At 55.1% G+C, this 12,500-nt stretch overlaps 1 protein-coding gene across 1 annotated transcript in view; it reads right to left on the bottom strand.

The window, feature by feature from the left end:
• Window positions 1–10,247, bottom strand: part of LOC144670206 (protein cornichon homolog 2-like) — a 31,657-nt gene extending 21,410 nt beyond the window's left edge. The window contains exons 1-3 of the mRNA XM_078532692.1: window positions 10,107–10,247; window positions 5,421–5,611; window positions 1,724–1,867 (exon numbers count right to left, since the gene is read on the bottom strand). Coding sequence (XP_078388818.1) covers window positions 1,724–1,867; window positions 5,421–5,611; window positions 10,107–10,247 — 476 coding nt within the window. The remainder of the gene's footprint in view (window positions 1–1,723; window positions 1,868–5,420; window positions 5,612–10,106) is intronic.
• Between the last annotated feature and the right edge of the window lie 2,253 nt (window positions 10,248–12,500).

Here is a 12,500-nt window from a genome sequence, read left to right as displayed (position 1 = left end):
TGCCCTTTATAAGTTCAAAACACTAGTCTTAGACCCACCTTTCTCTCCCTCGAACTGAATGCGAATTTCAGTCATGCTATCACCACTGCTACCAAGGGGCGCCTTTACTATGAGGTCACTAATTAATCCTCTCTCGTTGCACATTACCAGATCAGGAATAGCCTGCTCTCTGGTTGGCTCTAGAACGTGTTGCTCTAAGAAACTGTCCCAAAAACTCTCTATGAGCTCATCTTCCAGGCTATCTTTGCCAAGCTGATTCATACAATCTATATGTAGATTAAAATCACCCATGACATTGCCATACCTTTCTGACAAGCCCCCATTATTTCTTCCTGTACGCCCCATCCTACAGTGTGCTTACTGTTAGGAGACCTATAAACTACTCCCATAAGTGACTTGCTACCTTTACTATTTCTTATCTCTACCCAAACTGGTTCATTATCTACATCATTAGAACTAAGGTCATTTCTCTCTATTGTACCAATGACATCCTTTACTAACAGAGCTACCCCTCCACCTTTTCCTAGATTCTTGTCCTTCCTAAATGTCATGTACCCTTGAATATCCAGGTCCCAGTCTTTGTCATCCTGCAGCCATGTCTCTGTAATGGCTATCAGATCATGCACATTTATTTCTGTTTGATCTGTCACTTCATCTGTTTTGTTACGAATGCTATGTGCATTCAGAAACAGAGCCTTTAACTCTGTCCTTTTAACATACCACAGTAGCAGCAGTGTGTGTACCATCTACAAGATGCACTGCAGCAACTCACCAAGGCTCCTTCGACAGCACCTTCCAAACCTGCGACCTCTACCATCTAGAAGGACAAGGGCAGCAGACACATGGGAACACCACCACCTGGGAGCTCCACTCCAAGTCACTCACCATCCTGACTTGGAAATATATCGGCCGTTCCTTCACTGTCACTGGGTCAAAATCCTGGAACTCCCTCCCTAATAGCGCCGTGGGTGTACCTACACCACAGGGACTGCAGCGGCTCAAGAAGGCGGCTCACCCCCACCTTCTCAAGGGGCAACTAGGGATGGGAAATAAATGCTGGGCCCAGCCAGCGACGCCCACATCTCATGAAAGGATGAAAAAAGCTCACGCACGCATCCACCCTCATGCAGACACACTCATGTGCATGCACACACTCACATATGTGCACACATGCACACACACATACACACTCACATACACACATAGACACTCACACACTCTCAAAAAGAGATAGACACTGAGAGACAGAGAGAGAGTGAGAGAGAGAGAGTGAGGCAATGAGAGAGAGAGAGACAGAGACAGAGAGACAGACAGAGAGAGAGAGCCAGGCAGAGAGAGAGAGAGAGAGAGGGAGAGGCAGAGAGAGACAGAGAGAGAGACAAAGAGAGACAGACAGAGAGAGAGAGGCAGAGACAGAGAGAGAGAGACAGATAGAGACAGAGAGACAGACAGACAGAGAGACAGAGAGCCAGACAGAGAGAGAGAGAGAGAGAATGGCAGAGAGAGAGAGGCAGGGGAGGAGAGATGGAGGAAACTGGCATTAAGTGATGGGGTCAGTTCTCCAGCAGCAGCAATAATCTCTCCTTATTCCTCTCTCAGTTGCTGATTTTGAGCCAGGTCCAATTCTGAGTTGCCACGCCTTGCGATTGTCTGCCGACAGCCTGCCACACCATCCCCACCTCGCCCCACAGCCTCTGAGCGTGAGTGGGTCCCTCACTCTTACCTGTACAGGTAGTAGAAGAAGGAGATGAGATAGAAGCAGAGTTTGCACCACGATTCTTTCTGGTAATAGTTCAGGATTTCGGCACTCATTACCGAGGCTGGGTCGTACAGTAACTCTGACCCATCAGCGGGGCGGTGGAAATACCTGCAGAGAGAGAGAGAGAGACAGAGTCAGGGCCAGAGGACTGGTTTACGGGAATACCCAACCACAATTAAACACACCAAACAATCACCATAAACAGAGCAATAACAGGGCGACAGGAGATGCTGCAACCGATTAACAGACTGGATCCTGTGCGCGGAGAGGGCTGGGGTTCATCTTCACAAAGCTTCACAGCCCAAACCACTGGAACTCACCCACTGTTTCCCTGGGTTCAGGTTAGAACAAGGGCGGGTAGCTGCAGGCTGAGCTCCACTGAGCATGCAGTCCGCACCACGAGGGTTTGATGGGGACAGTGTAGAGGGAGCTTTACTCTGTATCTAACCCCGTGCTGTAGCTGCCCTGGGAGTGTTTGATGGGGACAGTGTAGAGGGAGCTTTACTCTGTATCTAACCCCGTGCTGTACCTGTCCTGGGACTGTTTGATGGGGACAGTGTAGAGGGAGCTTTACTCTGTATTTAACCCCGTGCTGTACCTGTCCAGGGAGTGTTTGATGGGGACAGTGTAGAGAGAGCTTTACTCTGTATCTAGCCCTGTGCTGTACCTGTCCTGGGACTGTTTGATGGGGACAGTGTAGAGGGAGCTTTACTCTGTGTCTAACCCCGTGCTGTACCTGTCCAGGGAGTGTTTGATGGGGACAGTGTAGAGAGAGCTTTACTCTGTATCTAGCCCTGTGCTGTAACTGTCCTGGGAGTGTTTAACGGGGACTGTTTAGAGGGATCTTTAATCTTAGTTGCTTGGTGGTACAGAATTTGAGTAGTGCTGAAGGCTTTTTGTCTTGCACTCATCAGGACAAAGTCAAGAATACCAATTTTCAAAGGGAAATACTCCTCATATTGCATGAGATGAAGTGCTGGTTGGTTGGCAAGTTAGCTCTGATTGGTGCAGGCATTGCCATGGAGAATGCACCCAGGAACTACCATTCCCCAGGCTTTTGTTTATTCCTGAGCATGTTCCTTTTGCCTGCAGAGTACAGGTTCCCTGGGCATGAATATATGTAGCTTCTAGCAAGTGTAAGTGGGCCACACTGTGAGCCCGACTGATAATCTTAAATTGGTTGTCAGAGTAATTCCTGGCGCACTCGGGATTGTTCAGTAAGTGCTGTCCGATCGCAGAATCACATCTAACGTTGGAGACTATTTTCTGAGATTTGCAAGCTCGGAATGACTGAGTATAGTCAGTAACTTGCCTATTGCGAACACGCGGCAGGGACATGCCGTTTGATACGATCCACCAGTTGTTGGACCGTACGACCTACATACCTGGCATCACCCCGGCACTGAAAGCCATTTCCCACATCGCTCGCTTGCGTGACAGGCAAGAACACCTCTTCGACTTGACGGCAGCGTCCCGGTAATGGGAAACAGCGCCCGCGTGGCCACTGCAAAGTAACAGGCAGCTTCGCCTGTAGCTCGAATGTTCGTGAGGCCTTACCCATTGCCTGGCAACCTGAGGCAGACTGGGCACTTTTCAGGTTCGAGAGTCGGAGCCCCGGTCCCATTCGTGAGTTTGTGCAGTGCACAGCGAGCATGGCGTGAGCAGGGTAGCCAATATCCCGTCCTTGGACATGGCCTATTTCAGTATCAAACTTGCCCGGTGAGCAAATGGCTCGGGCCTTACTGACGCGATTGAAGGTAAGGTCAGTCTTGTAGCGTGTGGAGCTACAGGAACCCCCAATGCGTATATTGACCAGCGACAGTGGGCTGGAGGTAGACAGTGCTAGAGAAGGCCCCGGGCAGGTATCTCAACCAGCACGTCGAGGACAGGGGGTTTATTTGACTGCTCCGTTTGAAAGGTGAATATGAGTGCAGGACAGAGCCTGTTAAGGTCTGTCCGGACATTCATTACGTGCGTGTGGATATAGCAAACGCCTCATCCACACGTCGGAAATGGGCAAGAAGTAGGAGGTTAGGGGTCATTCCATCGAAAACACGATGAAAATGTGGACAGGAGCTGGGCCTCGAGGGGTTCCCACGGCAACACCATCTATTTGGGCCTATGTGGCGCTGTTAACGCTGAACTCAACTGCACGAGTTGCTAAACTCGTCGGTTCAATGAATACAGACGATGGCCGCGTGTCTGGATTGCCATGATAACAGGACGCACAGCAACTGTCTCTGGCTTCCCCGATCGGCACGTTAGTGAATAGGCCCGCACTGTCTAAACGGGCACACACGAACAAGGAGCAGGAGAAGGCCATTCGGCCCCTCGAGCCTGTTCCGCCATTCAATAAGGTCATGGCTGATCTGATTGTGACCTGAAATCTGCATCCCGCCTACCCCCGATAACTCATCACCCCCTTGCTTACCAAGAATCCATCCACCTCTGCCTTAAAAATAATCCAAGTCTCTGCTTCCACCGCCTTTTGAGGAAGAAAGTTCCAAAGACTCACAATCCTCAGAGAGAAAAAATTTCTCCCCATCTCCGTCTTCAATGGGCGACCCCTTATTTTTAAACAGCGACCCCCCCTAGCTCTAGATTCTCCCACAAGAGGAAACATCCTCTCCACATCCACCCTGTCAAGACCCCTCAGGATCTTAAATGTTTCAATTAAGTCGCCTCTCACTCTCCTAAACTCCAGCAGACACAAGCCTAACCTGTCCAACCTTTCCTCATAAGACAACCCATCCATTCCTGGTTTCAGTCTTGTAATCCTTCTCTGAACTGCTTCTAACACACGGACTGGTCATTGCTGTCGATATGCAGGCCACGCGTAGTCTTCACGAAGGTGAAGGAATCTGAGCAACAGGTGAAGCCAGCTGTTTCATGCTGCAGTGGGAACATGAGTGGTATTCGCCACGGACCAAGGTGCTGCCGTCAAGCCAAAAGGGCGTTCTGCCGACCACACAAATGAGTAATGTGGTTATGTGGATTTCAGTGCCGGTGTGATGTCCTTAGTCCTTAGGCGATACGCCCCAATGACTGTTCATAACAGGCAGACCGAATACAACCAGCCTGTGCTTGGAAAACTCACAACATAATGTCTAACGTTAGATGTGATTCCACAGTTGGACAGCACCTGCCGAACAATCCCGAGTGTGCTCAGAATTACAGTAACAACCAATTCAGGATTATCGGTTGGGCTCGCAATGTGGCTCACTTACACATGCTAGGAGCTACATATATTCATACATGCATGCAAAAGGAACATGTCCAGGCATCATGTATTTTTTTGAACAAACAAAAGCCTGGGGGACAATAGCTCCTCGGTGCGTTTGCCGTGGCAACATCTCGACCAATCAAGGCTGACTTGCCAGCTCATCAGTACCCCTTTTCTTATGCAGTATAAATTGTTGTTTGGTAGTACAGAACTTGAGTATTGCTGGAAAAAGTGACATCTTGTTGAAGCTTTTTATCTTGTACTCATCAGGACAGATTGGCAAGAATGTCAATTGTAAAGGGAACAACAATTTATACTGCATGAGAAGAGAGTGCTGATTGGTTCGTAAGTGGGCTCTGATTGGTAGAGGCATTGCCATGGAGAATGCACCAGGGAACAGTTAACTGCCAAGTTTAAAACCTGCGTCCAGCAACTCACCTCCATAGATGATAGAATAGCAGGGGGATGTTCAGGCCAAGTGTCACCCACTCCCCCGCACACATGAACATTACACAGAACAGACCGTGGATGGAATATTCCGGAAGAACCAGCTGAAACAGGAACAGAAAAAGAATTGAATTACTATTGTGCAAGGCAATTGTCTGGAACCTTCTGAGCAAGGCAGGATCCTTGTGAGAAAACAGCAAACATTGGGGAAGGAGAGGATCTAGCGACTATTTAGTAATATACAGGGGAATGAGGTCCGGGGGGGCGGGGGAGTGAGGCCCAGACTGTGATAATGGGGGAGTGAGGCCCAGACTGTGTTAACGGGGGAGTGAGGCCCAGACTGTGTTAACAGGACAGTGAGGCCCAGACTGTGTTAGAGGGGGAGTGAGGCCCAGACTGTGTTAGAGGGGGAGTGAGGCCCAGACTGTGTTAGAGGGGGAGTGAGGCCCAGACTGTGTTAACAGGGGAGTGAGGCCCAGACTGTGTTAGAGGGGGAGTGAGGCCCAGACTGTGTTAGAGGGGGAGTGAGGCCCAGACTGTGTTAGAGGGGGAGTGAGGCCCAGACTGTGTTAGAGGGGGAGTGAGGCCCAGACTGTGTTAACAGGGGAGTGAGGCCCAGACTGTGTTAGTGGGGGAGTGAGGCCCAGACTGTGTTAACGGGGGAGTGAGGCCCAGACTGTGTTAACGGGAGAGTGAGGCCCAGACTGTGTTAACGGGGGAGTGAGGCCCAGACTGAGTTAATGGGGGAGTGAGGCCCAGACTGTGTTAGAGGGGGAGTGAGGCCCAGACTGTGTTAACGGGGGAGTGAGGCCCAGACTGTGTTAACAGGGGAGTGAGGCCCAGACTGTGTTAGAGGGGGAGTGAGGCCCAGACTGTGTTAGAGGGGGAGTGAGGCCCAGACTGTGTTAACGGGGGAGTGAGGCCCAGACTGTGTTAGAGGGGGAGTGAGGCCCAGACTGTGTTAGTGGGGGAGTGAGGCCCAGACTGTGTTAACGGGGGAGTGAGGCCCAGACTGTGTTAATGGGGGAGTGAGGCCCAGACTGTGTTAGAGGGGGAGTGAGGCCCAGACTGTGTTAACGGGGGAGTGAGGCCCAGACTGTGTTAACGGGGGAGTGAGGCCCAGACTGTGTTAGAGGGGGAGTGAGGCCCAGACTGTGTTCACAGGGGAGTGAGGCCCAGACTGTGTTAACGGGAGAGTGAGGCCTAGACTGTGTTAGAGGGGGAGTGAGGCCCAGACTGTGTTAGAGGGGGAGTGAGGCCCAGACTGTGTTAACGGGGGAGTGAGGCCCAGACTGTGTTAACGGGGGAGTGAGGCCCAGACTGTGTTAACGGGGGAGTGAGGCCCAGACTGTGTTAGAGGGGGAGTGAGGCCCAGACTGTGTTAGAGGGGGAGTGAGGCCCAGACTGTGTTCACAGGGGAGTGAGGCCCAAACTGTGTTAACGGGAGAGTGAGGCCTAGACTGTGTTAATGGGGGAGTGAGGCCCAGACTGTGTTAGAGGGGGAGTGTGGCCCAGACTGTGTTAGAGGGGGAGTGAGGCCCAGACTGTGTTAACGGGGGAGTGAGGCCCAGACTGTGTTAACGGGGGAGTGAGGCCCAGACTGTGTTAACGGGGGAGTGAGGCCCAGACTGTGTTAGAGGGGGAGTGAGGCCCAGACTGTGTTAGAGGGGGAGTGAGGCCCAGACTGTGTTCACAGGGGAGTGAGGCCCAAACTGTGTTAACGGGAGAGTGAGGCCTAGACTGTGTTAATGGGGGAGTGAGGCCCAGACTGTGTTAGAGGGGGAGTGTGGCCCAGACTGTGTTAATGGGGGAGTGAGGCCCAGACTGTGTTAATGGGGGAGTGAGGCCCAGACTGTGTTAGAGGGGGAGTGAGGCCCAGACTGTGTTAACGGGGGAGTGAGGCCCAGACTGTGTTAGAGGGGGAGTGAGGCCCAGACTGTGTTAGAGGGGGAGTGAGGCCCAGACTGTGTTAGAGGGGGAGTGAGGCCCAGACTGTGTTAACGGGGGAGTGAGGCCCAGACTGTGTTAGAGGGGGAGTGAGGCCCAGACTGTGTTAATGAGAGAGTGAGGCCCAGACTGTGTTAGAGGGGGAGTGAGGCCCAGACTGTGTTAGAGGGGGAGTGAGGCCCAGACTGTGTTAACGGGGGAGTGAGGCCCAGACTGTGTTAGAGGGGGAGTGAGGCCCAGACTGTGTTAACGGGGGAGTGAGGCCCAGACTGTGTTAGAGGGGGAGTGAGGCCCAGACTGTGTTAGAGGGGGAGTGAGGCCCAGACTGTGTTAACGGGGGAGTGAGGCCCAGACTGTGTTAGAGGGGGAGTGAGGCCCAGACTGTGTTAATGAGAGAGTGAGGCCCAGACTGTGTTAACGGGAGAGTGAGGCCCAGACTGTGTTAATGGGGGAGTGAGGCCCAGACTGTGTTAATGGGCGAGTGAGGAAGAGGATCTTGACGCAGCTCCACAGGCCACAGAGGATGAGTTCAGTAGTGAGTCAGAAGAGGAGCACGGGGAGGAGAACACTGAGGGGGTGGAGGCAGATCTCAGTAACCTCCAGGGAGGCAGGGACACCAGGGACACCTTGACCCAACGCTCCTTCAGCTAGGCTGCCAAAGATTCACTTCCACCTCACGCCAGGGCTGCTGCCTCCATCCCAAATGTCTGAAATGACCCTTTCCTTTGAACCCAAAGTCCATTTAGTGCTGCGCAATAAAGTTTAGAGCTATTTACATCCGGCATTACAGACTGGAGTACCCTGCACCAGAAAAATATAAAGGTGAAGCACACTCAGGCCATTAGGACAGAAACAAAATTTATCTCATTTTGACAATCCAAAAAAATTAGCATCACCTTCTCTGGTTTTCATTCCCAGACCCGTAAACATAAACAAAACATCACACAACAGAAGATCACCCGTGACCAGTCCCTCTTGCACTCATGTTGTCTTAAACTTACGTTTGTGAGTGCCATATCTTGGTGCCCCCCTCGCTGGCAGCGCCATTGCAGACAGTCTGCTCACTCTGGTGTCTTGTTGGTCTTGATGACCTTGGCGGGCGTCCTCTGGCCAATGGAGCCTGTGCTGGCCCTGCCTGGGAGGGAGCGGCCAGTACCATGGCTGGCATCTCCCTGGTCATCGCAGCCTCATCAGATGCCATGATCACTGGTGGAGGGGCGGAGGAGCTGCTGCCCTCATCCAGAGCGCCCTGAGAGGAGCCCACAGAGACAACAAGCAGCTCATGTACCAACGTGAGGTCGCTCTGGACCTCCCTGCTCGCCATTGATGAACAGGCACCTAGCTGGGATACTGGGTGCCTCATCCATCTCCCACACTGGCACTGACCACCTGAGGTGCCTGTGTGAGGGTTTGCAGGTCCAAGCGCAACCCCAGGAACCCTTCATTCTGTCCCTGGAGCTGCCTCTCCATGAGAGTCGCCACTCTCTCAATGGAGGAGGCAGTGTGCTCAGCCATGAGGGTCAATACAGTGCTCACGCTCCGCAGGGACTCCTCTACAACAGAGACCAAGGCACCCAGACCCTCATGGATCTCCGCCAGATCCTCCCACATATCCCGCTGGACATCCAGCATCTGCTGCCTAATGGACGACTCCAGAGGCTCATCATCTGCCTTTGACTCAGCATCGTCCCAGTCTCCAGCCGTCCTCCGACTGCCGGTGCCCTGGGCACTCACTGCCTCCGCCTGCACCTCAAGCGAGTGTGAAGTGCCCTCACCGCTGTGCACCAACATTCTAGCCCCTGATCTAATGCCCACCGAGGTGCTGGTATCTGCACTGGTGCCTGGTTTAGAGTGTGGGTGTGACGCGTAGGTGCAGATGAAGCCTGGGTGTCCTCTGGCATCAGGGGTGGTCCTTCGGGGTCCAGAGAGTGCGTGTGTGCCGGAGAATCTAAGGGAGAAGAAGGACATGCCATTAGTTAAAGTCACCACACTGTCACTGTGCATGCCAGGCACCCGGGTGAGACAATGGAGATCTGCATCAAGGTACCATCGTCTTTCAATGGTCAATGGGGTCTCCAGCTTTGAGGCTCCCATCAATGAAGAGTGTTTGCACGATCTGAAACTCTCACCTCTGTGCGCTGCACTCTTACCTTGGTCTGACACCCCAGCCTCTCCACGCCCGGTTGACCGAGGTGGGTGGCACCTCGCCAGCTCCAAGGTGTCCTGCTCGAATCTGGAAAGGGTTAGGAGGTCTTGCCAGGGGAGGGTGGTGGGGCTCCACTTGTCCGTGCCCTCTCTGATTGGCTATGGCTTGTCTTCTCCTGGAAGGACAGAGGCGCATTGATTGGTCCACTCTCTACCCCGCAGCGCCATTGCAGCCTGGCCAACCCCAGCTGAGGAACACCTCGCCAGGCACAGCTGAGTTGTGGCCCTCGAGCCGCAAGTCCAAGCAGCCAGGGCTCGCCCCCTTTGGCCCGCTCCGGCATCACTGACAGTTGGCACTCAGACTCTGGCATCCCTGAGCCCCACGGTGGGGGCGGACAGCCCTTAACACTTCACCACACCGACCCACGCCAACAGGGCACTCACCCTTTCCTGAGCGCAGCAGGCCGTTGAACCTCCTGTGGCACGGCGCCCATTGTGCGCCGCACAGCATCGTGGCTGCTGACCTGCGCTGCCACCTCCTCCCGTGCCCTCTTCCTGAGGTGGCGGTGGCCCCCCTCCTCGCACCTCCGGGGGCAAGGGTGCCCCTCCTGGCAGCCGCCTCTTCCAGGAGGCCCGCGAGGGCACTCGTCCGAAAACCGGGGAGGCCGAGTGCCCGCCCGACCTGCCCCTCCCGCCTGGGCATCTCCGGCCGCGGCTTGATGCCATCGCTTCGGCGTTCACAGCGCAGAAGAGATGTTCCTCCCTGGCAGCCTTCGAGGGAGCTGCCTGGGCTATCTTTAAACCGGCCGCCCAGTCGCCATTGGACCAGGCAGCCAACAGGCCCCCTGCCCCCGCCCTTCCCAGGCCAATGGGAGGGCGCGTTTCACGCTGGGCAGGCCTTAATTGGCGTGGGAGAGGGGGGTTGCGGTGGGCAATCGCGCCCACCCACCAAGGGTAAAATTCCGGCCCTGAGGTTTTTAAGGGCTTTTTAAGGAGAAGGCGGAAAGGCTAAGGGAGGGAATTCCCAAAGCGCCAACGGTATGGCCGCCAATGGCGGAGCGATGGAAACCGAGGACGCTTGAGAGGCCAGAATTGGAGTAGCGCAGAGGTTAGGGCTGGAGGGGGTAACGGTGAATGGGGCTGGGGTGGGGTGGGGGTGTGTGTGTGTTGGGTGGGGTGACGCCATTGGAGGACATTTAACATCAAAGCGTTGCTGGGACCGAGGGCCAATGTAGGTCAGTGACCACTGTGTGGGGGTGCGGGGGGCACTGGACTTGGGCGTGAGTCAGGACACGGGGCAGGCAGAGTTCCAGGCCACCTTGGGCTGAGGGAGGGCGGAAGGCGGGAAGCATGACCAGCCAAATGCTGGAGCGGTCAAGTATCGGAGGCCGGCCCGTGGATGAGGGTTTCGGCAGCCGATCAGCTGGGGCGGGGGGCAGGGGCCGGGCGACGCCACGGCGGTGGAAATCGGCGATATTAGCGGTGATATTTGCGGCCAGGAGCTCGCCCTGGGGTCAACCCACGAGATCCAGGTGGGCAAATGGCCCGGCTCAGCCTCAGGCACCTCGGGAGAGGGCATGAGGGGGCCGGTCGCAGAGGGGACGGAGTTTGTATTTTCCCAACATCGAACCGGAGGGAATTTCTGCCTCAGCCGGTAGTAAAAACGGGGCGTCGGGATGAGCAGGCCGGTAACTTAGCAACAGGGGGAGGAGGCGGGAGAAGTGGTGGTGGGGTAGCGCTGGCGCACACACTGGAGTCTGATGCCCGACCTCACCGAGGCAGGGGCAGCAGAGGTGGGGGGGGTGGGCACGATCCTCGGGAGAAGCCAGAGGTAATGGAGCGGGGCAGCAGGAAGAGAAGCCACTCGAGGCGATATTCTGGCTGCGGCTAGATCGGCAAGAACGGAGCCGGGTGAGAGCAGCCCGGCCCAGCTGGGCGACCGTGGAGAGGCGTTGGGGGAGAGGAAGGCGGGGGTCAAACCGAGGGAAAGGGCGAGGAGGGCAAGTTTGCCTCTGTCGTGGTCGCACTGGAGGCCACTTGTGGCTTTGAGGAAGGCCATCTTTGTACCACAGTGGGGGCAGAAGCCTGACTGGAAGGCCTCGGGCCTGTGGAGAGATGAGCACGGATTCGGGACGGTGACAAACGCATTCGAGGGCTTCGGAGGGGACCGCCGGACGTTAGGGGGGGTGGAATGCTGGTTTGCAAGGACGAGGCGGGCGGAGGGGGTGATGGTGGCAAGTTCGGAGGGGGTGGGAGACGGTGCCTGAGGGAGGCCTGGGTGGGGGTGGGGGGGGAGGGTGGTAACCATCAGCGACATTCGGGGGCAGGTCAGCAGCTTTGATGGGAGCGCGTGGCCGGATAGGGAAGGGAAAGGAGAGGAAGAGGTGAGTCGAGGGCTGGGGCAGCACATAAATGGCAGCCATTGAGGCACAGTCCGTGCCTCCATTCCAGAGAAAAAGGATATCGAGATGCTGGGAAAGACAATTTAGGTGGAATTACATCAGATTTACAGCTTGGGAACAGGCCAGCAAGTTCATGTCAGTGTTTAGTCTCCGCACAACCCCTTCCTTTCTCATCCCTCCCTCATAACATGTCCGTCCATTCCCTTCTCCCTCGCGCGTTTATCCAGCCTCCCCCTTAAATGTGCCGACACTATTCACCTCACCCGCTCCCTCTCTCACGTTCTCCCCACTCCCCCGGGTAAAGACCTTCCTCCCGAATTCCCGATTGGGTTTACTGGGTGATTGTCTTGTCTCGATGGCCGCCCATGGGTTCAACCCATCCAATCCCTGTCAGGCCTGCGGGCCCTCCCTGCCTGCCTGGGTAGGAGGGGGTGGGGGTGGCGGGGGGGTGGTTGGTGCTACAGCCAAATGCCATTCTGTCGAGAGGTTCCCCTGACCACCCCCTCCCCTTCCCCCCACCCCAACAGTGGTGGCCCTGGCTGCCTTTCCCGATTGGTGGTGAAAGTGGCTGGGAGGG

This window comes from Cetorhinus maximus, chromosome 31 (genome assembly GCF_964194155.1).
Source record: "Cetorhinus maximus chromosome 31, sCetMax3.hap1.1, whole genome shotgun sequence".
NCBI lineage: Eukaryota > Metazoa > Chordata > Chondrichthyes > Lamniformes > Cetorhinidae > Cetorhinus > Cetorhinus maximus.
The sequence above is the reverse complement of the archived record's forward strand: the minus strand, read 5'-3'. Positions and strand labels throughout refer to the sequence as shown.